Raw genomic sequence first — 27,955 nt, 5'->3', positions numbered from 1 at the left:
AGACAAACAAAAATCTTAAGAATATGAAATATATTTTGTTTTGATAATCACACACACATTCCAGTTTTTTTATCCACCTTCATTAACAGACATGGCTAAATCAAAATGTAACTATCAACCACATTTACACATACAAATCGCACTGAATAAATGTAATGGCAACCAACCCTTCTTTAACAGACTGTTTTGGTCACTGACGGAATACAGTATCATATTCATAACCATAACATTTGTATTACTGATGAGGACACTCTAAAAGTAGAGAACAAAAGGGTTAGTTGCCATTGAAATTGAAATAGGCACATCAGAGATTAAGGCACATCTGAGATTAATATTTAAAAATCTATTTCCAAAAAGAAACAGATCAGTGGTTGTTGTATTCTTCATCTATTCTTCATATTCTTCATTCCTAGAGGACATAGTGCTGAGTACTTTTTTTGGCTAATACAACCAATCCCAAAGGCAGAGGAGCGTGAGATGAGTGCTGCTGGGATTCTGGCAGTAAAACCTAGTGGCATTACTGAACTGTGTCCAGCAGGAGGCAGAAGGGCTTTGTAACAGTCACACTGGAGTCTGTTCACAGAGCTGTTTGAAGAGAAGAGGATAACAGTAAACACTCCATGACACAAGACATGTGGGACGGTAGTCTCAGAGGATACCAATGACATTTTAGATGAGGAGCAAAGGCACGCTTCTCTGGAGCACATCCTGTGCAATTTAGACAATGTTGTAGATTTAGGCCACGCATACAGACCATTCATCATGAGGGGCATAGCTTAGAGGAATGGGGGGGGGGGGGGGGGGGGGGGGTGATGCTCTATCATGTGCAGAATCACATGATAGAGCAGCGCTTGGTATTGTGTTTGGATGCCCTCTTTCCTGTTTCCTCGGCTCTGTAGCGTGGGGTTGGTCTGGGGGGGATCATCCTCATGTCCCAGATCCTCAACATCTTCCTGAGTGTAGCCCAGGATGACAGGTGGGACAGGGCCCTCCACAAAGACAACCAATCCGCTCACGTCCTCCTCATCATCCTCATGCCCCACAGCCTCAACCTTTTGCTCAGTGTAGCTCAGGAAGGGTTCAGTCTCAGACCCAAGAACAGGAGACTGAAGAACAATCTCTTCCTCACCCGCATCAGAAATGATCACCCACTCCACCTCCACCAACTCTCTATCATCCTCATGGCCCAGACCCTCGCTCTCTGACTTTACCTCAGTGTAGCCCAGGAAGGTCAGTGTGACAGTGCCCTCCACAAGGTCTACCTGACCTACTCCTGTCTCCTTGTCCATCTCATCATCCTCATAGCCCAGATCCTCAACCTTTTCCTCAGCGTAGCCCAGGTCGGTCAGTCGGATAGGGCCCTCCACAATTTCCACCACTCCTATTTCTATCTCCTTGTCCATCTCATCATCCTCATGCTCCACAACCTCAACCTCTTCCTCGGTGTAGCCCAGGGTTGTAGGTGTGGCAGGGTCCTCCACATTGTCCACCTCCTCTTCCATCCCACCACCAACCTCTATCTTGTCCTCTGCCTTCTGTTGTGGTACAACTGGGATCTCATCCAGCAGCACTTGCATCCCGACATCGTTGATGACACTAAGGAGCTGACCCAGCTCCTCAGCAGAAGGCTGTCCCTCTTCCCCGCCGACGTGGTGGACGGTCTTCCTGCTGTCATTGAACACCGTCTCCCCCAAGGCCCTGGGTGCTCCAGACACAGGCACCACAGACCTGATCTTGGTGACCCCTGTCTTTGAATCCCTCTCCACCTGCACTGCAACCATCCCCAGCACTGCAACACAGAGGGAGAAATTATCCAGGGCAATATAACAGTCAAGTCACTATATTTGGAATCATGGTCAGAGCATGGATTACCTGGGCTACAGAAACATAAAATATTAATGTTATATTCTACCCATACCACTACTCAAATACTAAAAATATAGCCTTTCCCCTAAAGCAAGGCCTACATTACCAGTAGGTGAAGGGCGAGGAGGCACATTTTTGTGGCATATGTCAGAGCCCAGAGCCCTTTGCTAATGTCAGCCTACACAACATGAGTAAACAACACAAGGTCAATGTGCAGGCTCACAGTGCACAACCCAGTACCCTTTCCACTCTCCATAGCCCCCAGCATGCATAAGAAATGTACCAAGAGAAACAAAGTGGGCTAAATATAACTATCGCCTGCATTCTGCTCCAGCCCTTCAACCCAGCCAGCCACATCGTTAAGCCGTACCCTGGAGGCAAAACCCAGCCACAGGAACAGATATAGAGAAAAATATGGAGAGAAATATGGTTTCCATCATAGCGAAGGTATGTATAGATTTTCACTGTGGCTGGGGCTGTCCCAAATCAATGGTGTGGATGATGATGAGCACTATCACATTTCTGTGGTGGAATCCTCCCCAAACAGTACCTGATCGACCTTCCAGTCCATTCTCATGGAGAACCCTCTCCATTACTGGCCCAGAGAGCTGACCCCCAGCAGCTCTGATGATGTCTAAAAGATGAAGATACAGTGAGCTAATACAAAACCATTGTACTTTCCATATACAAATGCTAATGTGCTGCGCGACAATTATACGTTTGAGTTATAGCATAGCAATTATAAAACAATCACAGCTGTGGCTTCATTCTGTCACCCTGATTACATTAGTGTCAGTCAGAAAGAGATGAAAGAACAGTCATATGCAGGATGGTCTAAGAGAAAGTGAGAATGAACGAGATATCTAGGCCTAGGGCTAAAGGACCATGCAGGTGAAGCTTACCTTGTATCCCACCCTCTTCAATGTCAGCCTATGCGGAAACAGAGGAGACCATTTTAAGTGGAACCCCTGGTCCTAATGGTCCTACAGTCACTGTCTCCCCCAAACACTTTCCTCTTCATCCCTGATCTCTCCCAGGCCCTGCACACTGCCATAAATATGTCACAGTAACCATTAGAGCAGTGTGGCGCTGGGCTCAGCTTCGTCACACCATGAGTGTTAGAGATGATTAGAACACTGAACTTCCTTATCAAGTGTTAGTGTGAACTAAATATGGACCATACATGAACCTGAATGTAAAAGTTCAAGTAATGGCCAGTATATTATATACACTGAGTGTGCCAAACCCACCTGCTTTTTCCATGACACAGACTGACTAGGTGAATCCAGGTAAAAGTTATGCTCCCTTATTGATGTTACCTTTCCTAAATTAGCCATGGATGGAGATAAGGATTTGGACTTGTGGTTTGCCTTAATTCTCCGTACTGGACAATGATTATAACGGCAATTCTGATCCAACCATAAATTCATACATTGTGTCCCTGAACTGAGAGGATGGAAGTTCAATATGTAGCTAGATGTAGAAGGCTAATGTTAACTAGCTAACGTTGCCCATGAAAGGAAGTTAGGCTAGCGAGCAAGCATTTTAGCCAGGTAGCCTAGGGCAACAAAAAAATACAGTGTGTACTGTATGAGAGAGTCATAGACTGTTTCGTCAACAGGAAAGAGAGCAGGATGACATTGCTGTTTCTCTACAGGTAGGGTGAGTCAACATGTTTTTTCCACTTTTGTCCACACACACACACACACATCAGTACCATGGACAGCCACATCATGTTTGGCGTATGTTGATTGGACTAAATCGTTTTTGGTATCTTTTAGTTGTCACTGTATTAGACTAAGCATAGGTGATTTGATGATGTTGAAATGTTGAAGTTGAAATGGTGCTGGAATTGTCACATCCTAACCATAATAAGCTGTTATTTTCTATGGTAGAGTAGGTCAGGGCGTGACAGGGGGGTTTTCTAGTTTAGTTTTTTCTATGTTGTTATGTTCTAGTTTTGTATTTCTATGTTGGGTTGTTCTAGTTTTGTATTTCTATGTTGGGCTTTGTTTGGGGTGATCTCCAATTAGAGGCAGCTGGTCATCGTTGTCTCTAATTGGAGGTCATATTTAAGTTGGTGTTTGTCCCACCTGGGTTTGTGGGAGATTATCTTTGAGTCAGTGTATGTTTCACCGCTGCGTCACGGTTTGTTGTTTTTGTCATTCAGTTTATTTATGTATTGCATAGTTTCACAGTGTAAATAAAATGTGGAACAACACACACGCTGCACTTTGGTCCGCTTCTCCTTACGACAGACGTGACAGGAGTAGTGGAGGCAGCTCCTGTTTTCTTTGCGACTTGCGGTAACTCTACGTGGTTCTAAATCAACAGTTGTTTAGTAGTCCGAAAATGTCGGAAGCATCAACTTGCTTGACCATGCTGTAGGTTATGTAACTGTTTGTTACATTCAATATGCTTTGTGGACTTCACCGACAGATGTTGCTCTCAGGTTTTGTGATGATACAAAGGTGTGGTTTAATTTTTCTGCCACTGTATCTGCAAGGCATATGGCATTTTTCTGCCACTGTATCTTGTTATTGTCTCGGCCTTAGGCCTATATATCACAGTGGCAAGGCATATGAACTAACAGGTTATAGAGCAAACAATGCAATTATCACCTTTTTCTGGCTTGGCTTCCCCAGTGATTTTTACCCACACACCGCTACTGGTGGAATGCTTTCAACACCTTGTAGTCCATGCCCCGACGAATTGAGGCTGTTCTGAGGGGAAAAGGGGGTGCAACTCAATATTAGGAAGGTGTTCCTAATGTTTTGTACACTCTGTGTATGTTCCCCTGTAGAGTTCACAGTTGGTATGGGGTCAAAGTCCTGTCAGTCAATAGCCAGACACCCTTTAGGGCTCCCGCCAACGTGTAGGGCTATAATGTCACTAAATGTCAGAGCCATTTTTCCATAGGGTAGCATACATACACTCCTACTTTAAAACAGGGGATCGGCACTTGCAATTTACTGTGGTTTGATTTCCATAGGGAGGCAATAAACAATTTGTTGAAAAGGTCATAACTGCATGACCAAAGCGATACTTTACTATAGAGAAGAGTGGTTTCTGCTGAACAACAATCTGTAGAATCAAAGGCTTAGTGAGGAAAAAGGTCTTGAACTGCTGTAGTTGTGAAATATCGAAGCTATTTATATTACACAGTTACAAACTGAATCAGCTGTTATTAATGTAAAAACATTGAGACTATTGAGTAAAACAGACCATTGGGGTAAAAAAGTATACCGAACATAAATATAAATGAAGCATGCAACAATTTCAATGTTTTTACTGAGTTACAGTTCATAGAAGGAAATCTGTCAATTGAAATAAATTAATTAGGCCCTAATCTATGGATTTCACATGACTGGGCAGGGGCGCAGCCATGCATGGGCCTGGGAGGGCATAGGCACACCCACTTGGGAGCCAGGCCCACCTACTGGGGAGCCAGGCTCAGCCAATCAGAATGAGTTTTCCTCACAAAAGGGCTTTATTACAGACATAAATACTCCTCAGCACCCCCCGTCCCCCTCCTCAGATGATCCCGCAGGTGAAGAAGCCGGATGTGGAGGTCCTGGACTGGCTTGGTTACGTGTGGTCTGCGGCTGTGAGGCCTGTTGGATGTACTGCCAAATTCTCTAAAACGATGTTGAAGGCGGCAACAGCTCTGGTGGACATTCCTGCAGTCAGCATGCCAATTGCATGCTTTCTCAAAACTTGAGACATCTGTGGCATTGTGTTGTGTGACAAAATTGCACAATTTAGTGGTCTTTTCAGCACAAGGTGCACCTGTGTAATGATCATGCTGTTTAATCAGCTTTTTGATATGCCACACCTGTCAGGTGGATGGATTATCTTGGCAATGGAGAAATGCTCACTTTCCATGTTGCGTTTATATTTTTGTTCAGTATATAATGGGGTGTCACGTCCAGACCAGTAGAGGGAGTATTTGTTATTGTAGTTTGGTCAGGACGTGGCAGAGGGTATTTGTTTTATGTGGTTCGGGGGGTTATATGTATGTAGAGGGGTGTTGTATTTATGTGTTCCGGGGTTTTGGTGTATGTTCTGGGTTTTGTGTTCTAGGTTTCTAGTTTGTATATTTCTTTGGTCTGTATGGCTCTCGATCAGGAACAGCTGTTCATCGTTGTTCCTGATTGGGAGTCATATTTAAAGTGCTTGTTTTCACTGTCGTGTTTCTGTTTTTTCGTGTTCACGTCTTTAATAAATAATATGTTGAGCACGCAACCCGCTGCGCCTTGGTCTCATCACTACGACAGCCGTGACATGGGGAAAATCTGATAAGCTATTTAATATGGCACAGAGGTATTTTAGTTGATTGAGTTTTAAAAAATCATATTGAAACTCAGGTTCTCAGAATGTCTGCTTTCTCCACTTGCCTGTCTGTTGCTCTGGGCATTGGTGACTGTGTAGCTTGTGGATTCAATGACCTCCACTATATCCTCTTCAGTTGGCAACCTAATAAACACACACTCACACAATGATGACCGTAACACCCCATGATACATGAAACCAACACATTAACATACAAAGCCATTCACAAATACAATACATACATACAGAGGCATGACTACAGTTCAGGGTCAGTATCAAGTGCTTTATGTAAGTGACATATAAACATCTGAGCATATCATCTCCCTCAGCCAACAGGCATGGGGAGTGATAGATTGTGTGTGTGTGCCGTGGGTGTTTCACTCCTCTGTAGTTCTCAGCGCTGCACCCAGGGACAGGCTGAGGGTTCTCGCTCAGCCACTGGTCCCTCAAGGACTTCCGCTGTGAGGAGAGATTTGGAGAGAGAGAGAGAGGGATGGAGAGAGAGAGAAAAAGGGTTGGTGACTATGACTAGGGTCTGCTATGTCCTGTGCAGTTAGCATATGCATGAAACGGCCTATGCTCTGAGCAATCTCTCTCTCAGGATGCAGCTCCCCCACCTGCCAGCTCATCCTTTCAAAACAAGCCTATTCTCTCAAATTCCCCATAGCAAAAGAAGCTAACAAAAACAAAAGCCTTCTGTCTCTATGAATACTGAAACGGTTATCCAGTATGCAGTAACCAAAACAAACAGCTCCTAGGCACAGAGCTCTGGCTGCCATTTTGGATCTCCAGCAGGATGAGTGAGGCCAAGAGCCTGGTGTTGTTTGTCTGAGAGGGAGAAACTGCCCCCAACTCCGGATCCCTCACAGGGAGGGCTCAGAGAGCCACACGTCCTCGAACCCGGGTGTAGGCTTGATTACAAGGGGTCTGATTGAGACTGACAATAATAAACCTGACCATGTTTATTTTGAGAGTGTTTGTAAATGGACCAACCTGCATTGGCTGCGACTCAGTTAGTTCCCTTTCAACCTTTGAAGCAGAAACCTTCCAGAGGTACAGTAAAGGAGGGATCCTCCTTTCATTCTAACTCAGGTATGACAACACCAAGCCGAGGGGTGAACATAGTCCTACCTGGCTCCAAGCCTCATCAATTAGTCATACAACAATGTGGGGAGTGTGATAGCAAGCTAAGCCACAACAACAGACAGACAGTGGTGACAATGACACAACATTATATTGGAGTGGTGGTGACACTAAGTGGGCCTCGTTCACAACTATTTGCCAAGACAACCTTTTGGATGGAACGTATGTGACCGCTCCATGTGGACCAGTCTCTTACTGTGCTCAGAGTCAGAAAAGAAATGTAAGACAGGAGGGGAAGTGAGCTGTGCATACAGAGATGCTCTAACTGCTGGGCTGACTGGGAACAAGAGACTGTTCTCACACTTCACACTGAGGAAGAAGAAGGAAGCCCTGTGGCTTCAGACAACTCTCATTCCTCTGCCATGTGTAAGGCTGGTGCCGCCAGCACAGCACACATCCTCAGGCAAACCCAGTAACGTAGAGTAGACTGTTTATGTGGGCGGCTGCCTGAGTCATATGTGTTGATGGAGAGGTTCTAGCCACTCCATCACTGATCTGACGTGAAGGAGTTAATGGGGTCCAACAGGGATCAGTGCTGGTGGTCCCAGTGGAGGAGAGAGTTACTGACAAAGATCAACACAATGCACAGCTCTCTCTCTCTCACTCTGACTCACTCCCTCCCTCTTTCTCTACAACCACCTCATCATTTCAGTTCCTCTCTTTCATGTGATTTCTCTCTGTTACAGAGATCATGGTAGCAAAGGTCATGGTAGCAGAGGTCATGGTTACAGAGGTCATGGTAAGATGATGAGCAGAAGAGAGGTGAACAGGGAGGAGGGAGAAAAAGACTGTTATACAGAGGAATAGAGAATGCCTCAGGACACCTCATGGTGTTGGGGATGTTGTCTGGTGTTATGGAGCTAATTGAGTTTATCATCACACAGGAGGGCTCCACCCTGGGCATGCGAACCAGCTGCCAGACATGTGGCTCCCTGCAACAGGACAACAGGGAAGGACAGACAGACAGACAGATCCAGACAGACCTTGCGCTGGGCCTGCGTCAGCCACTCCTCCTCCATCTCCCTCCTTGCTTTCTCGTCGTACTGCTGCTTACATCACTTGTCCTGGTGATGGGAGAAGAAGAGAGAAAGACCAACAAAAAGAGAGAGATTTAGGGTTGAGTGGAGGTAGAGATATACTTATGTTTCTGAACCTAATGAGGAGCACTTCCTGTTATTAAGCATCTTAGACGTGTCACCAGAGAGACAGAGTCCCACAGCTCACACTGCTTTCAAGCTCTACTGAGATAGTCATAGTTGTCATTTGAATGATGCTAGTGAAGGAGAAGATAACAGCACAACTGCAGTACTGTATATCTTACTACAGTATAACTGAAAAGCTGTGACAGTAGATTACAGTGACAAGCCCCATAGACATATATGCTGTTGACCGGTGGAACAGCTGGTTCTTTAAGGTCAAAGTGCCGAGAAACGGAGATGAAGCGGAGGCAAGGCTAGGAGCACGTGGACATGCCAGCACTCCATCTTCATCAGCTAGTCTGACAGTAACACACATATCACACATACTGTCACATCCTGACCAGTAAAGGGGTTATTTGTTATTATAGTTTGGTCAGGACGTGGCAGGGGGTATTTGTTTAGAGTGTTTCGGGATTTGTTGGGCTATGTGTTTATGTAGAGGGGTGTTTGTTTAGAGTGTTCCAGGGTTTTTGGTTATGTTCTATGTTAGTATATTTCTATGATCTGGTCTAGTCTTTCTAGTTCTATGTTTAGGGTTATTGGTTTGACCTTCAATTGGAAGCAGCCGTTCTTCGTTGCCTCTGATTGAAAGTCCTATATAGAGGGGTGTTTTTTGTAATGGGTTTTGTGGGAAGTTGTTTTTGCACTGCTGTGTTTAGCCTGCAAGACTGTCAAGCTGTCGTTCGTTTTCTTGTTTTGTTATTTAAGTGTTCAATAAAAGTTTAATATGAGCACTCAACCCGCTGCGCCTTGGTCTACTACATACGACGACCGTTACACATACTGCACATTCATGTTCTGTTAGGAGGAGCAGTTCACTCCCATACATTAGCACCAACCCAGGCCTGAGACAGGAAACCACCACTGCTATCCCTTTGGACTTCTTATTGTTTCCCCAAAATCCCTCCTTTCAAAAGCAACTGCAATTAGATTACACTAAACAGAAGGGCTAATTTAGATCAGAATTTAATTAATGATTTTGGTCTAACCTAATTCAATAAGAACTGTGTTGGGGTATAACATGTGGGAGTTGGCTAGACCCCACTGCATCAAAGAAAGACAGGATAAAGCATGGAGGGAAGGCATGAGCATTGTGTGTGTGTGTGTGTGTGTGTGTGTATTTCTACTGTCTCTTAATGCTCAAGGTCCCTGTAGTGTTTAACCCTGCTGATGAGGTCAGTAGTGGCCCTGAAGCAAACGCCATGCAACCCAATTTAATTATTCAAACATTGAAAGACCTGGGGGAGAGCAGGCATGTGATGTGGATGTACATGGTTGGGGGAGAGCAGGTATGTGATGTGGATGTACATGGCTGGGGGAGAGCAGGTATGTGATGTGGATGTACATGGCTGGGGGAGAGCAGGTATGTGATGTGGATGTACATGGTTGGGGGAGAGCAGGTATGTGATGTGGATGTACATGGCTGGGGGAGAGCAGGCATGTGATGTGGATGTACATGGCTGGGGGAGAGCAGGCATGTGATGTGGATGTACATGGCTGGGGGAGAGCAGGCATGTGATGTGGATGTACATGGCTGGGGGAAATATCCATCATATAAGCATCATATAAGCCCACACTGTGTGGGTTGTGTGCCTAATGTTAGAATGCCTTTAACTGTGTTGACTTCTGCAGAATGTGAGGTTAAAAACGGTAACTATTTACAGATCACTACTTTGATGCAGAGTAAACGTCTCACTGCCCTGACCGTTGTTGTGCGTCTTTATCAATGCACAAGTTCAAATAAATTCGTAACGTGGAACTAGAAACCTGAGACTCACCTCTATAGCCTGCACTCTCTGCTGGTACTTCTCTGCCTCGTCCATGTTGGGTCTACAACACAAGAACACAGAGGAGAGTTATAGTTACTTTACTTCTATAGTAATAGTTCAGAAAACTGTTCATCATTTAAATGAAACTCAATTATTAAAAGTTATTCCACACATATTTGACGAAAGCGCATAACTGATTTTCAATTCCCCTCGCTGTGGGACAGTGGATGAGAGAGTGTGATGATGTGATGCCAGATCCTAGATCAGTCACATATCAAAGCAGTGCAGAGGCTTATCATGGAGAGACTGCTACACTACTGTATTCTGTCATGTACTGGGTCCTTTGGGTGTTGTCCTGTCATCCTTCAAACCACCAACTACGTGCTCATATTATTATACACTTTCCACAGAGGTGACTGGAAAACTGCCTGTTAGCAATATCTGCACTAGAGATGATTACTACATAATTCTTATATAATTATTTAAACCCTAAATGAGAGAGCAGAGAGGAACTGGGAGAAGGGAGAGCACATAGCAGCCTTTGATGCTGAGTTGCTGAGCTCCCAACAGTAATAAGTCTGACTGAAATTAAAGGAATGATGGATTCCTGGAGCAGCAACCTCACACACAGAGATAAAGTGTATGAGGAGAGGGTGTAAAACAGAGGCTGTGGAGAGGACTATGGATCAGTTTGGCTTACAGTAAGAGTGGCAGGGCAGAGCTGGTCTCAGGAGATATATTAGGTTCACACTGTCTTTCCCCCTCTGTTTTCACTCCAGTCCTATGTTATCATTAACTGTAAATAAAACGCTATAAACCAACCTGTCACAGCTTTGATCACTGACATGACAATGACACTAGTCCAGAGTGTACTACAGAGTGTACTACAGTACAGAGTGTACTACACAGTGTACTACAGTACAGAGTGTACTACAGAGTATACTACAGTACAGAGTGTACTACAGAGTATACTACATGACAGAATGTACTACAGAGTGTACTACAGAGTGTACTATAGTGTACTACAGTACAGAGTGTACTACAGTGTACTACAGTACATAGAGTACGACAGAGTGTACTCCAGTACAGAGTGTACTACACTACAGAGTGTACTACAGTGTACTACAGTACATAGAGTACGACAGAGTGTACTCCAGTACAGAGTGTACTACAGTACAGAGTGTACTACACTACAGAGTGTACTACAGTGTACTACAGTACAGCATGTACTACAGTACAGAGTGTACTACAGAGTGTACTACAGTACAGAGTGTACTACAGAGTGTACCACAGAATGTACTACAGTGTACATAGTGTACTACAGAGTGTACTACAGTACAGAGTGTACTAGAGTGTACTACACTACAGAGTGTACTACACTACAGAGTATTACTACAGAGTGTACTACACTACAGTGTATTACTACAGAGTGTACTATAGTGTACTACAGTACGTACCACAGAGTGTACTACACTACAGCGTACTAAAATGTACTACACTACAGAGTATTACAGAGTGTACTACACTACAGAGTATTACTACAGAGTATTACTACAGAGTGTACTACAGTGTACTACACTATAGTGTACTACACTACATAGTGTATTACAGAGTGTACTACAGAGTGTACTACACTACAGCGTACTACTACAGAGTGTACTACAGTATCTCATCCTGTCATCTATTTAAACACACTTACATAAGAAGAGCTGGAAGATGCCCATTGTGTCAAACTCCAACAACTGTCAGAAGGGCTACACACACACACACACACACACACACACACACACACACACACACACACACACACACACACACACACACACACACACACACACCTCAAAGCTCACTCTGGGAGATGGCTGATTGATTGAAGTTGCAGATGTGTTAAGCAATAAGAGATCTATTATGATTTATAGCCAATGACAGCCTTTTCATGAGAGCCGAAGATATTATAATTATACAGTATTATAATTATACAGGTTATAATTCAACCTCAGATATTTACCTTATATCTGTAAATGAATAAATATTCTATTCACATGATATACATGATTAGTATAACTAGCCTACTATGGAGAATGGTACTCGAGGCATGGGTGACTATATTTTAAGTACCGTTCTGTCCAAGTCAGATTGATACTATATAGCATAAGTGGTTAGAGAGTTAGGATGGTTGTATGGTGTCTGAGGGCTGTACAGCTACAGTGTGATATAGCCATAGTCAGCCACACAGGGCTATTGTTAGTCCCAGGTGGGCATTGTAGTGAGGGTGACAGGCGGCTCTAGAGGGGGTGTTGTATTGACGGCAGGGCTGTGATAAAGAGGGAGGGGCTGTGACGTCTCACGCCCAACACGGGGGTCATTAGTGGGCATTGTCACGGTGATGGAGTGCCACAGGCAGAGGTACATTAGAAGAGGCACAAGGGCGCTGCCAACCCGCGGGACTTTCCTTGTCTAGATGATGGACGCCTTACGCATTGCCAACCACCAGCCAGCCCAGAGCCCCCCCACTCACTAGGACACCCCAGTCCTTCTGTGTCTGTCTGTGTATGACTGGCTGCTGCTGCTACCCTGGAGAGAGAATACCACTTTGTTTGTACAGTCTGGAGGTGACTGAGATGAGCTATGGTTTGGGGTTTGGGGGGGGGGGGGGTGTTGCTTTGGCAGTCGAGCTGCTGTTTCTAGACACCATTTGTCACATGGTATTCTCCTGGGAATCAGCAAATGTGATGTGTGCTGCTTATCATATGAGCCCACACTCCTTAGAGAGAGAGAGAGATTTCCTGGGAGGACGTCAGGGGACCGGACATTCCAGGGAGCTTCCCAGGGTTTCTGCTTAACTTAAATGTAACTTCCCAGGAGAAATGACTAGGGCCAAAGGGACAGAAACTTTCCATGCATCAAATGTCCCTGTACACTGTACTGTAACTCAGCCCCTTGAGAGACCCTGACCTGAAAGAGAGAGATAGAGGAAAGAGAGACACCTGGGTCCTCTGTGACCTGACCTGGACTGAGGGTAAAACATAATGTACTTCCGACAGCTACAAATCGAGCACTTAAGCCAGAGTCCCTGCAACCCTTTTCCACTGAGTGGAGTCTTGGAGCGGGACCAAAATGGAATGGAAGCACAGACACCGAGGCTGGCGTGTGGGTGTCCCTCACCTGTCCCCACTCTGTCACTGAGCCATCTCTCTCTCTCTCTCTCTCTCTCTCTCTCTCTCTCTCTCTCTCTCTCTCTCTCTCTCTCTCTCTCTCTCTCTCTCTCTCTCTCTCTCTCTCTCTCTCCTCATCCATCCGTCAGCAGAGAGCGAAGTGCTCTTACGGAACATGGAGTGCCCACTCAGGCTGAACTGATTTCTCTCCAGCTGTGGGTGAGATCCAGGGACGGAGTGAGTGTGTTGTGTGTGTCACATTGAGTATCTCATAGGGGGACACTGATAGTATGTACAGATAGGTGGGGGTGTAGATGGGTGGGTGATGTGTGTGTGGGAGAGAGCTAGATCTGACCTGTGTTTCTCAGCCACAAACAACTGCAAGACGTCTGACAGTCAGCACCTTATCTTCTCCAAGGGGGTTGGAAATCTCCTCTGTCTTTTCCACTTAAGGCACGGCTCACTGAATGTGACTGTGAGACTGGAGGGGGGAGGAACACTGGGAGATATTTACACCAGTAGCACAACAGGAGGCACATTCTGTAGCCTGACACCATACAGTACAGTATACATTACTGATACATACAGAAATAGTTGTGTACAAGAAAGAAAGGCTTTACACATTCACTATTACTGTAATCACTATGCTGTATGAACTATACTCAAGAGGAGCACTGCCCATAATCTTGGAATGGTGGGTGGAAACGTAGGGGAAAAGACAACATGTAAATGTTGCTCCTCCATAGGGAACCCAGTTTCTCACTGTGTGGAGGATCAGGATAACCTCACCCTGGAATCCTAACTATGTGGATGGGTTCTGTAATGGATCTCTCCCTGGAGCTCCCCATGGACTCACTGTGGGGGAGACCAGACCAGCCCAGGGATGGAGGTCAAATGTTCTCCAGGATTTCTGGTATACATTAAGTTGAGTGCCAGGAGTTTTTCCCTGGCTGTGTGATCTGACCAGGAAAGACTTGGCCTTAGTTGTGACTATAACTAGGGCCCAGATTTTTTCTGGCCAGGTCCCATGATCTGGAAATAAGTCCTGGCCCTAAATGCATCGTAATCGCTATCGTTATTGTAAATACAAGAAATGGCCAATCTGGTCTGGCCACTATGGTCTTCATGGCACATTCAGTCCACAGAGTGAAACAAACTCAGACCCTGCCACTTAGCCATATTCTACATGGGGGTGAGAGTCAGCCAGTCCAGAGAGAAAGCGATTCTCTGTCCCAGAAACCAGTCATGTACAAAAGTTACGCTGCTCTGCTCCCTAATGTATAATTCAGCAATAGGAAGGCATTCTATCTGTCCTCCGGAATCGACTTGGTTTTTAAAGTTACTTTCTGTGTTGTTTTCCAAGTCCTCCTCTACTTCCTGTTGCTGAAAGCATGGATTCAATTGTTTATACTTTTGGTTTTTAATAAAGTGCAAGTACTTTAAGTTGTTGTGGGTGTGCATGTCTGCATGCATTTGTCTGTTTGTGTGAATCTGTGTACATGCGTGTGTTTGGTAGATTGAGTGCTGAAAGTATAGGGAGTATAGGGAGCCGTAAGAGTGGAATCAGAAATATTTGATTTGAATGCCACAGAAGAATAACTCACAGAACATTCTTCCCCAAAAGCAAAAGCAGGCCTGGAGGAGGAAGCTCACAGCTCTGTGACTGATGTGACGGTGGGAACTCTGGAGATGTGAGAACAGTATAAGCTCCCAGTGAGATTCTGGAGGTTATCAGGAAGCCACACATCTCTCCTGCAAGGTCACAACTGTAGTTTTATTCACATCCAAAACATCTCTAAATGGAATGTAAGGCAGGGATCAGGGAGATAATTGGGCCTTAGCAGAGGTGTTCACCCAGCAACAATATTCATACACCAGTAACTATGGGATTTCCTGAACTCTGCAACCAACACCACCATTTCCAGGAACAGAGGTGCAGCTAACATTCCAGTACAATGAAGTCAACTAGAGAATACAGCAAGTTCCATCGGAATCACTGTTGTCCAGACAACAGTGACCTGTTCACCGGACCCTGACCTGTTCACCGGACGTGCTACTTGTCCCAGACCTGCTGTCCCAGACCTGCTGGAACCCTGACCTGTTCACCGGACGTGCTACCTGTCCCAGACCTGCTGTTATCAATTCTCTAGAGACAGCAGGAGCGGTAGAGATACTCTCAAAGATCGGCTATGAAAAAGCCAACTGACACTTACTCTTGTGTTACTGACGTGTTGCACCCTCGACAACTACTATGATTATTATTATTTGACCATGCTGGTCATTTATGAACATTTGAACATCTTGGCCATGTTCTGTTATAATCTCCACCCGGCACAGCCAGAAGAGGACTGGCCACCCCTCATAGCCTGGTTCCTCTCTAAGTTTCTTCCTAGGTTTTGGCCTTTCTAGGGAGTTTTTCCTAGCCACCGTGCTTCTACACCTGCATTGCTTGCTGTTTGGGGTTTTAGGCTGGGTTTCTGTACAGCACTTTGAGATATCAGCTGATGTAAGAAGGGCTATATAAATACATTTGATTTGATTTGACATACTGAAGACTGTCGTACTGTACTAGGCTGAGTCAAGACAGGAGAGCCCCAAACCTCCTCAGCCTGGCACAGGATGGGCTGCTAGGAGCCAGGACTTCCAGGACTGGTAGGTTTTACTCAGCTGAAAGCACACAGCTTAGCAGGGGAGACTGACTCACATTAATGGTCTCTCTGTCAGGGACTTCCATATGGGCCACACACACACACACACACACACACACACACACACACACACACACACACACACACACACACACACACACACACACACACACACACACACACACACACACACACACACACACACACACACACACACACACACACACACACACACCCACGGAAGCTCCTGCCATGTTGAGGCCCATATTGCAGGACATGTGTTTGTTGCCTACCAAACATTTGCATTGTCATTGTGGGTTACTTCATCATTGGGTTCAGTCACCATCAGAGCTGTGCTTGGGGGCACAGATGGCTCCTGTGTGCTCTGTTTGTTCGTCTGAGCCTCTCTGTCAACATCTCTAATTAGAATAAGGAGAAACAGTATGCTGCTTCCCAACAGGAAGTAAGATGCAGCAATACACTCCATTTAACTTCACAAGAGCTCACACAGGAGCTCCGCCTATCACGTGCACATTCACACACACACACACACGTTCAAACGTGCATGCGCACGAACACACACCCACACTCACTAACACACACACTTCACCAACTTTCCCTGGCAAACACACTTGGATGTAAATGCTCTCTCACTTCTTAACAGTTTTCCTAGAAAGAGTACTGAACTGTGTGCCGTTTAAATGTGTGCCGTTTATACTGAACAAAAATATAAACGCAACTTGCAAGTGTTGGTCCCATGTTTCATGAGTTGAAATAAATATTTTCCATATGCACAAAAAGCTTATTTCTCTCAAGTTTTGTGCACAAATTTGTTTATATCCTTTGCCAAGATAATCCATCCACATGACAGGTGTGGCATATCAAAAGGCTGATTAAACAGCATGATCATTACACAGGTGAACCTTCCACAGATGTCTCAAGTTTTGAGGGAGCGTGCAATTGGCATGCTGACTGCAGAAATGTCCACCGGAGCAGTTGCCAGATAATTGAATGTTAATTTCTCTACCATAAGCCGATTCCAAAGCCATTTCAGAGAATTTGGCAGTATGTCCAACTGGCCTCACAACCGCAGACCATGTGTATGGCGTTGTGTGAGCGAGCGGTTTGTGAACAGAGTGGCCCATTGTGGCGGTGGGGTTATGGTATGGGCTGGCATAAGCTACTGACAACAAACACATTTGCATTTTATCGATGGCAATTTGAATGAACAGAGATACCGTGACAAGATCCTGGGGCCCATTGTCATGCCATTAATCCACCGCTATCAACTCATGTTTCACCATGATAATACACAGCCACATGTCACAAGGATCTGTACACAATTCCTGGAAGCTGAACATTTCCCAGTTCTTTCATGGCCTGCATACGAGACATGTCACCCATTGAGCATGTTTGGGATGCTCTGGATCGACGTGTACGACAACGTGTTCCAGTTCCTGTCAATATCTAGTAACTTCAAACAGCTATTTAAGAGTTGTGGGACAACATTCCACAGACCGCAATCAACAGCCTGATCAACTCTATGCAAAGGAGATGCAATGTGTCATGCTGCATGAGGCAAATGATACTGACTTTTTCTGATCCACAACCCAATTTTTTTAAAGGTATTTGTGACCAACAGATGCATATCTATATTCCCAGTCATGTGAAATTCATAGATCAGGGCCAAATTAATTTATTTAAATTGACTTATTTCCTTATATGAACTGTAAGTCGATAAAATCTTAGAAATTGTTGCATGTTGTGTTTATTTTTGTTCTGTATAAACGCCTGTCCTATTGTCATTGGATAAAATAGGGTGGGACCATGAGATGTGACAGTGTGGTTAAGTGTTGAGCATAAACTGTTCAAGTATTCAGTTACTATGTGATCCAAACTCAGGTGTTCCCAAACCTTTTTGGCCCATGACCCCATATTTATATAAAAAATGTTTTGTGACCCCACCATGTAAAAAAAGTAATGCAATCAACAGCCATTGTATATTTTGTTATTATCGTGGCTATGACAGTTTATTACAAATCAGTCTGCCGGTACTTTTGACAGTATTTCAATCTGAAGGGAGTATGGTTTGAAGTAAATGAAATGCATCAGAAAGGTATTGGGAAGTTCAGAAGATCAGGGCCTGGTCTTGTCTACTCTGTTTTAATGAGTCCAGCGTGGCTTGCGGGCATGGTAGAAGGAAACAGAAGACACATACAGTACATGTTTCAGAAGAGACATACATGTTTCAGGGTACTGGCATAACCCCAGGTCTATGAACCAAGTTTCTCTCCCGACCTCATTTTCAAACCAGGTGACCCCTAGTTTAGGAAACGCTGTCCCAACTGCTGTGTATGTACAGTATGTCAGGCTGCATCCTCTTCCCTGGCGTACCTACCGTGCCAAATCAAAGCAATACCATGAGGTGACTGAACCTAGCAATAGTTCATGGGAACAGACCAGGTTACAAAATGATCAGATGCAGCCAATGCTTGCACCCCACCCCCATCCTCCACTGTATCCATACACATGGATACACATGGACACATGCACACTTGGCTGCATAAACAAGCAGGCAGAAACAATGTGCTCTAGATTGCATGAAGTGTTACTGTAGTTTCTGCAGCAGCACATTGTGTGAATGGAATATTCTGCACAATGAGGGCCGAGAATACACAGTGTTGACTCAGGAAAAGTTCTCATCTCATAAATAGTTAAAAAGCTGGGCTTTTAAAAGAATTGGTTAACCTGTGCCCTGCAAGTTCGGCGGTCTACAAAATATGCATTCAGGGAGGTGGAAACGTGCTTTTCTGGGCTGCCTAGCACTTAATAACTATGGCTCTGGCCTGGAGAATGTGGCCTATGCCTGGTCAACTTTGAGATGAACCTGCTCTGAACCTACACTGAACCTGCTCTGCTCACATAGACTTCTCTCTACCTCTACCTCTACCTTTGGGTGGCAGGGTTAGTGGCTAGTGGTTAGAGTGTTGGACTAGTAAGGTTGCAAGTTCAAATCCCTGAGCTGACAAGGTACAAATCTGTTGTTCTGCCCCTGAACAAGGCAGTTAACCCGCTGTTCCTAGGCCGTCATTGAAAATAAGAATTTGTTCTTAACTGACTTGCATAGTTAAATAAAAATAAATACACCTCATCCTTTCCACTGTTGACCATTATCATCATGTTATACAGTACCATTAACAGCAGAGTTGTCATCACTATGGAGAGAAAAGCCATAGCACAATGAGTTAAAGCTGGTGAACCTTCCCTTACTTTCAGCGATTCAGCTGTTCTAGTCCATGATCAGAATGAAACTACCCCCAATGACCAATCAACATTACGGCATTACAGCAATTACTGTCTGGCCGGCAACATCAAATTTGAAAGGCCTAATCCTCATACAGTAATAAACACTCTAGCAATATAAGTAATGAGCAATATAACTACTGACCTTTCATTTACTGCTGCTTAAAATGACAGCTAGGTCACACTTTTGAGCTGAGGCTGGGGTCCTATGTGGCTCAGTTGGTAGAGCATGGTAACGCCAGAGTTGTGGGTTTGGTTTGATTCCCACGGGGCACCAGCAAGAAAATGTATGCACTCTCTACAGTAAGTCGCTCTGTATAAGAGCATCTGCTAAATGACTAAAATGTCAAAAAAAGAAAAGAATGTAAGGCCAAAGTGTGCTTGTTGAGGAAGTTTGAGGTGTAGCTGTCAGTACCTGTGTCCTGCAGGAGGCCAGGTTTAGGTTTGTGTGGAGCAAACCAAAATTGGTTCTGTAACACAAAAACTGTCTCGTTGTGATGATTATAGAATGTTTGTATAAAACACTTGCCTGATGTTCCTAGTACACATTTAATCTGTTCCCAGAATGTTTCATGATGTTGTGTGGACATTATAAGAGTTCCCAAAACACAAAAACTGTCCACTTGTGATGATTATTTAAATGTTTCTATTAGGTTGCAAAAAAAACAACATTTGCCTGATATTGCAATAACACTCCCCAGAACAATTATTTTGTTTCTTTAAAAGTTCATAAAACATTTCTTTAGGTTGTGGGAACATTGTGGGGATATGACAAGAGATAGGTTCATTTGTGTTGACATTCAGATAATGTTTGTAACCGGGTGCACAAAACATTCCTTTGATGTTGCAAGAATGTTGACAGAACAGCCTTTCTGAGTTCTTTAAAGGTTCCCAGAAAATGTAATTAGGTTTTGGGAACAGTGTGGGTGCATTACAAGAGATAGGTTCCCAAAACACAAAATATGCATGGTTGTGATGAAATTCATACAATGTTTAAGTTAGGTTGCACAGGACATTCTCTTAATGTTGTAAGAATTAAATAAGACAGTTTTTATGACGTTCGTAGACTATTCCATTAATGTTAACGAACGTCATAAAAACAGACTCATTTGTAACGCCCTGGCCATAGAGAGGGGTTTTTTGTTCTTTATTTTGGTTAGGCCAGGGTGTTACATTGGGTGGGCGTTCTATGTTCTGTTTCTATGTGTTTGTATTTCTTTGTTTTGGGCCGTGTGTGGCTCCCAATCAGGCACAGCTGAAGTTCGTTGTTGTTGATTGGGAGTCACACATAAGTGCATGTTTTTCCGTTGGGGTTTTGTGGGTAATTGTTTCTGTTCGTGTTACTGTGTTAAACGTGACAGGACTGTTTTGGTTGTCTGTTTATTGTTTTGTATTGTATAGTGTTCTTGCCGTAATTAAATATATGACGAACACTAACTCTGCTGCATTTTGGGCTTCTTCCGACGACAGCCCATACATCATTGCTGCAACTCCCCAACGGGCTCGGGAGGCAATGGTCGAGTCATGCGTCCTCCGAAACATGACCCGCCAAACCGCACTCCTTAACACCCGCCCACTTAACCCGGGAGCCAGCCGCACCAATGTGTCGGAGAAAACACCATTCAACTGACGACCGAGGTCAGCCTGCAGGTGCCCGGCCCGCCACATGAAGTCGCTAGAGCGCAATGAGCCATGTAAAGCACCCCGGCCAAACCATCCCCTAACACGGACGATGCTGGGCCAATTGTGCACCGCCTTATGGGACTCCCGATCACGGCTGGTTGTGATACAGCCCGGGATCGAACCCGGGTCTGTAGTGATGCCTCTAGCACTCTAGCAGTGCCTTAGACCGCTGCACCACTCGGGAGGCCCTTTCCAAGGATATCCCCCCCCCCCCCACACACACACACTCCTAAATATGAGCCTTTTTGCAGACAAGCTGATATTCAGTCCCATAGACACTCAGATCCCCTATGTACTTGAACACTAGTTAATAGTTCACTGTTCTGTCTGGTTCTTTCATTCAGCTGACAGCAGCACTGATCTCTGACCCTTTCACGACGAAGGTCATTGAAAAGCCTGCTCACGTCTCATCTTCACACATTCCAGGCAGTGAGATCACATTTACTGTACACACAGAGACAGTAAGAAGGCAGCAGAGAGCAGAGTGTACACAATGTAATCTCCTGTATTCTCCTAGTCTAGTAAAGTCACATGATGTCTTGCTGTCGTACCCTCTGTAGGATTTCCACCTCCTTCATAGAAACAGGCTGCTCGTCGAACATCTTATTCCAAAATTATGGGCATTAATATGGAGTTGGTCCCCACTTTGCTGCTATAACAGCCTCCACTCTTCTGGGAAGGCTTTCCACTAGATGTTGGAACATTTCTGCGGGGACTTGCTTCCATTCAGCCACAAGAGCATTAGTGAGGTCGGGCACTGATGTTGGGCGATTAGGTGTGACTTGCAGTCTGCATTCCAATTAATCTCAAAGGTGTTCGATGGAGTTGAGGTCAGGGTTCTGTGCAGGCCAGGCAAGTTCTTCCACACAGATCTCGACAAAACATTTCAGTATGGACCTGCTTTTGTGCATGCGGACGTTGTCATGCTGAAACTGTTGCCACAAAGTTGGAAGCACAAAACTGTCTACAATATCATTGTATGCTGTAGAGTTAAGATTTCCCTTCACTGGAACTAAAGGGCCTAGCTCGAACCATGAAAAACACCCTCAGACCATTATTCATCCACCACTAAACTTTACAGTTGGCACTAAGCATTCGGGCAGGTAGTGTTCTCCTGGCATCCTCCAAACCCAGATTCGTCCGTCGGACAGCCAGATGGTGAAGCGGGATTCATCACTCCAGAGGACGCGTTTCCACTGCTCCAGAGTCCAACGGTGGTGAGCTTTACACCACTCCAGCCGATGCTTGGCATTGCACATGGTGATCTTAGGCTTGTGTGCGGCTGCTCGGCCATGGAAACCCATTTCATGAAGCTCTCGACGAACAGTTCTTGTGCTGACGTTGCTTCCAGAGGCAGTTTTGAACTCGGTAGTGAGTGTTGCAACATAAGAGAGATTATTTTTACGTGCTACACGCTTCAGCAGTCCCATTCTGTGAGCTTGTGTGGCCTACCACTTCGCGGCTGAGCCGTTGTTGCTCCTAGACATTTCCACTTCACAATAACAGCACTTACAGTTGACCAGGGCAACTCTAGCAGGGAAGAAATTTGACGAACTGACTTGTTGGAAAAGTGGCATCCTATGACGGTGCCACAATGAAAGTCACTGTGCTCTCCAGTACTGCCAATGTTTGTCTATGGAAACTGCATGGCTATGTGCTCAATTGTATACACCTGTCAGCAACGGGTGTGGCTGAAATAGCTGAATGCACTGATTTGAAGGGGTGTCCACATACTTTTGTACATATAGTGTATGAACTGAACATAGACCAGCCTAAACACTACATGTAAACAAATACATGCAATCATTTACACATGTGAACCTGACCCGAACGCAGACATCCTGTACATAGCACAAATGCGCTCAACCATGCACACAACCACTTAAGGACAAGGCCTGCTGTCATGCACATAGTCTAGAACTCAATTGCAGAACTATACACATATAAGGACCACATATACAAATACATTACGCAACACTAGTATGTCCTCATTCTGTCCTCCCCAACAGTCTGTAAATCGGATCTCATTCTATCTATGCACATCATAGTCCACTTAATCCTTGTTTATTCTGTGTAGGATAAGGCTCATGCACATCTGATAAATCATGGCGTCCAGTTCATCACACCATGTGCTCCTCCACAGCTCCCTGATCCAGTTGGAGAAACAAACAGAAGACATAAGCTGTTGTTGTTCCCTAGCTACGTTGTTTTTAGCCAACGACCCTGCAGCCTCTCTCTCCTCTGCCTTAACACCATTACATCGTTAGGGAGGGACGATTACATCATTTGGGCGGAATATGAGGAATATATATTAATGGTGATGTCTTTTCCAGTCAGATTAGAGATGAGGTCATGTTGTTGGTATGCGTGGCTTTGTCATGTGAGGATGTCAACCGCGGTTCCTTGACACAGCTTGGATTATGAAAAACAGATTGTCCATTCAAATGTGTAAACCCTTTGGAAAATAGTGTGTTCAGCCTGTCACAAGTACTTTACACTCAATTTACTCTTTGGAAAAGGATATTCAATGCACAATTCATATATTTTTCTTCTACACCTCACTTGACAAGTACTTTCACTGATTCAAATTCAGCATAAAAACAGCAATGGAGAAAAAGCATTTCAAACCAATTTTAGATGTTTCCAGAGCATTCTAATGCAGCTTCCTGAAATAGCTCAATGTCTCTTGGTAGAGGTTACAATTTAAGCACTTTAACAAAAACAATTGGCCTTGTCAATGTACAGTGCAAGTCTAATGAGTACATGGCTCCATAACGGGAAAGAGCATTCATCAAGCACTTAGCCTCACTTGCCAGGCTTATATTTTAGCTCTGCATTGTTGGAATAGGACCCGTAAGTTATTTATGAGGCAGCACTAGAGGGAAAGGGGCCCAACTATAGTCTTATTGAAGGGTAATTAGTTCCATGTTATCTCCCACTCTACACTCAAAGACTCGATCATGGACACTGTTACTGACACTTGTGGATGCTTCGCGTGATGCATTGTTGTCTCTACCTTTTTGCCCTTTGTGCTGTTGTCTGTGCCTAACAATGTTTGTACCATGTTTGTGCTGCTATCATGTTGTGCTGCTGCCATGTTGCTACCTTGTTGTTGTTGTGTTGCTACCATGCTGTGCTACCATGCTGTGCTACTATGCTGTTGTTGTCTTAGGTCTCTCTTTATGTAGTGTTGTCTCTCTTGTCATGATGCGTGTGTTGTCCTAAAAAAATGATATCCCAGCCCCCGTCCCTGCAGGAGGCCTTTTGCTTTTTGGTAGGCTGCCATTGTAAATAACAATTTGCTCTAATTTGACTTGCCTAGTTAAATAAAGGTTAAATAAAAACTAAAAATAGATTAGATTGAGGCAGAATGACCAGCCATTGTCTGATGAGCCTCCAAATGTCAATCCAAATCCTACACATCTGTCCTCATATCCCTTGGGCGTACTTTGAATGAATTTGTGTACAGTATAAATACATATTCCAAATCTGAAGTATTGCATCTTGAATTTTGTAGCAGTCGAGGTCCTTAGATGTTACAGAGTCATTGTAACAACACGTTGTCCAATCCATAACGCTCAGCTGGGTCATTTAGGCGGAAGTTCCTTTCAACAGAACACCACCCAACATAGGACGGCCCACGTCATGTCAGAGTTGGATGGTAAATGTTCCAATAAATGTTGATTTATGGTCCCCTACCAGCCATTTCCCCGGCAGTGGCATCCATCCCCTCAAAAGTGGGTCACGTGAAAGTAATGGGGGCTGTGGAACAGGACAGAGCAACCCCATAAATAATAGAGAAGGGAAGGCAAGGCGGTGTTAGCCGCAGCGGCCATAATCCTTTGTCTGTAATCACATTTGTAGGCCCAGCTTCGTCAGGCAAATCCGTTGAGGTTTTGTGTCTAATGGTGTCTTTCCATCAAGGCGTAAGTCTGATTCACGACTCTGGAGTGACAGCCCATTGTCTCCTCCCGGAACCCAGAATCCTCAGGGTTTTCTCAAGCTGTCAGCTTGTGTATCCATGGGCTACATTAAGCTGATGACGGGATGGAGATTGTGTGGGGAGAAGAGCAGGCATGGCTGAATGCAAACAGCTCAAAGCTCTCCATCAATCTAATTGTGTGAGAGACTGTGCTGCTGATATCACCAACGAGATATCACGGAGAGCAGCGCTCAAATGTGTTAATTGAGTTGACACTCGATTTCCAAATCCACGGGCAGGATTTTAGTTTTGCCTCATCTAAGGAACAGTACTGTACATTTCCACATCCATTCGATCGACAGTAACAATCATAAAAACTACAGTACAAAAGTATTTTGCACAGTAAGCTAATTCCTCCATATCTCAGAACATCTGTTCAAGACCAGATCTGTCTGAGGTTACAGAGCAGCAGATATTCAGTATCAAACTGCATGGTTAATGTTCCTCTCTCTGGAATCCATTTTCCTTCCTGTGACTGAAGCTCTGACATTTAACTGTAATGGCTCGGAAGAACATGAACCACAGCCATATTTTCAGGAAACAGCGCTGCTTCTCTTTGAGATGATTGACAATAAGTTAGCCATGTACCAAGAGCTTCTGAAATAAGTCTCTTACCTGACGTGATGTGAAACATCAAATATTCAAGAGAGCAAAATTCACCTGCCTTTACAAGCGCAGCGCACCCCACCACTGAAAATCGTTGGCTCTGGACAGGTGCAATGCCCTAGTTCCAACCTAATCTCAATTAACCCAGAGCTAAAATCTCACGGAATTTGGTTACGTTTATGTAGTCTGTCCACGGAAGATTAGTTCCAACCAAACAACCAATACTCTGAATGTTTAAGGGGGCACAACCTTTCGGCACTATCATATGGTTTCTCGCAATCTCTTCAAGGGAATTTTAGATGGCTGTTTTGACCTTAGTGCTTTAGATTTTACACATCGACAAGAAGTCAGGCTGCGAACCGGCTGTAAAGGCTTGATACCATAGGAGCGTAATGTAGTTCAAGATTCTGACCAGATGGAGCCACGAGAACCATCCCTTCGTCTCCCTCCTCCCCCCTCCCCCAGTGTTCCTCCCTCTGTGTTCTACCTAATGAAGCACTTTGCTGGAGCATGTGGGTGTCTTTAAGTGAGTCTCACCCGCCTCAGGCCTAATCTGGATGCTCATAACACTGGCAGACACTCTACACGCTGCATATTTCCCTCTCTTTCAGAGAGCAGAGCGATGGCTTCAGACGCCGTCCACCCTAGCACCAACACTACCACTCTGATGATGTGAAATCAATATGAACATTAGTGCTCTAATCACTGCTAATGTTCTTTATGATCGTTACCATTTACTCATTCATTACAACACATTGCTTTGATATTCATATTCACATGAATATCATTATTCACATGACTATCATTATGGTAATGGTGATATTTTGCCTGACAACAAGCTCTATATTTGGTAGGTGGAGCCTGTGTCAATTCTAGACTAGTTATCTCCTATGAAGATCCTCAGCCTGATGCTGATATGTGTTTAAGCTCTGTTGCAGAAGACGTCACAGAGTAATGAGGGACTGTCTCTGTACTGCAGCATAGAGGCCAAGAGCTGGAGTGGTGGTGTTGGGATGGTGCGGTGTGGCTGGAATATAGTAGCACTTCATTCCAATTAGACTAAATTTGATTATTGTGCCCTGGCTGAGAATCCCTAAGCAATTTGTCTTCTTAAGCATTGAAGCCATTTTAGGGGATCTTTGTTGCCATGGAGTAGGTTAGTTAATGAAGCACTCACCGTTAGAGATGTGTTAGTCGTCTATGACTGACAGGATGTTTATCAGTATTGAGTGGGTCACAAAAGCATCTATTTTAAATGCACACCTTATATTAACGTGAACCAAGACATAGTCATCTCTCCTATACTAAAGGCAGGGATTTGTGTCTTAAGCTTTGCCAAAGTTCTTCAATTCAGGAATGCCCAAAGAGGACCATTTATTATTTAACATCAGGCAGTCTATTGTGAAATGATGCCAGGTACTTGGTTTTTACACTTTGAACAGGAATACAATGAAAGCTGAAGAGATTAGTTTCACATGATATTCATAAACATGTGTCATTATATTGAACCAGCCCAGTTACAACATTATAATAAGCAATGTTGCAAAACAAAAACCTTTTTTTTTTAAAGATCTGTGATACAACCTCAATGTTGAATAATATTGCAAAATGGGATCCACATGGTACAACTTCATGGGATATGATAATACAAAGTTGACCCGCAGAGTGGACTTTTAAAAGAGATGATGAAGTACAATAGTTTACATACAACTGAAATGAAGTGTAAAACATTTGAACAAATAGGTAAATAGCCTTACCTTGCGTAAATTTCACTCGCAGTTGGAAAGTAGAACAAGCGCACAGAAAGATATGGTTCAAGGACAGGACTCAGATTGAAAAAGTTATGAACTCTTCAATCAAATTTGACTGTATTTTCCACTTCTACGATGTGTAACGTTTGGTATGAAAACTGCTGGGAAGTTAGTCAGAAAACACGAATTCGTTTGTGGGAGCGACCACAAAGTTCTGTGAGACGTAATAGGAGGCTAGAGTAGCCCACTCCATAATGAACACTTCGGCGCGCCTCTCGTTCAGGGAAGGTACCAGGGAAGAAGAATGCTCGAGACCGTTAACTACCGCAATAGTCTTAGCGTTTTACTTTCTAAAAACAGTTTTAGAATATGTCTTGCTGCCAGGATAGGTAGCGGGAAAAAAAGAAAGTGAAACGTTAACTTGAGGTCGGCTGTTCTTGGTTATCTCTTCAGTTTTCATGGGGTCGGTTAAGTTAAGATAACAAGGTGCAGCCCATGACCAGATACCAGATATGGGC

The 27,955-nt window shown here is 44.3% G+C and overlaps 1 protein-coding gene across 5 annotated transcripts; it reads right to left on the bottom strand.

Annotated features, from left to right (window-relative positions):
• Positions 1–15: 15 nt before the first annotated feature.
• LOC123741844 (uncharacterized) lies at positions 16–27,902 on the bottom strand. Of its 5 annotated transcripts, XM_045716062.2 has the most exons (8): positions 27,444–27,902; positions 13,820–13,945; positions 10,319–10,370; positions 8,325–8,405; positions 6,264–6,657; positions 2,769–2,796; positions 2,417–2,500; positions 16–1,789 (listed from the first exon to the last, which is right to left on the bottom strand). In XM_045716062.2, the coding sequence occupies exons 5-8, from the start codon at positions 6,390–6,392 to the stop codon at positions 777–779; spliced, it is 1,254 nt and encodes a 417-aa protein (XP_045572018.2). In that variant the 5' UTR covers positions 6,393–6,657; positions 8,325–8,405; positions 10,319–10,370; positions 13,820–13,945; positions 27,444–27,902; the 3' UTR covers positions 16–776. The 5 variants fall into 5 exon arrangements, with proteins under 5 accessions (XP_045572018.2, XP_082827565.1, XP_082827563.1 ...); XM_082971439.1 differs by lacking the exon at positions 13,820–13,945 and having other exon boundaries at positions 2,769–2,913; positions 27,444–27,901; XM_082971437.1 differs by lacking the exon at positions 13,820–13,945 and having other exon boundaries at positions 27,444–27,900.
• Positions 27,903–27,955: the final 53 nt, after the last annotated feature.

Source organism: Salmo salar, chromosome 03, assembly GCF_965601325.2.
Source record: "Salmo salar chromosome 03, fSalSal1, whole genome shotgun sequence".
NCBI lineage: Eukaryota > Metazoa > Chordata > Actinopteri > Salmoniformes > Salmonidae > Salmo > Salmo salar.
Note: the sequence above shows the minus strand (reverse complement) of the source record. Positions and strands in the feature narration are given on the sequence as shown.

Excerpts from the sequence above, each read along its gene's own strand:
- LOC123741844 (XM_045716062.2), bottom strand. The coding sequence starts at position 6,392 with ATGTATCATGGGGTGTTACGGTCATCATTGTGTGAGTGTGTGTTTATT. Across the intron at positions 2,797-6,263 it reads ATGCCCAGAGCAACAGACAG|GCTGACATTGAAGAGGGTGG; the intron begins GCAAGTGGAGAA and ends GTTTCCGCATAG. Across the intron at positions 2,501-2,768 it reads TGAAGAGGGTGGGATACAAG|ACATCATCAGAGCTGCTGGG; the intron begins GTAAGCTTCACC and ends TTCATCTTTTAG.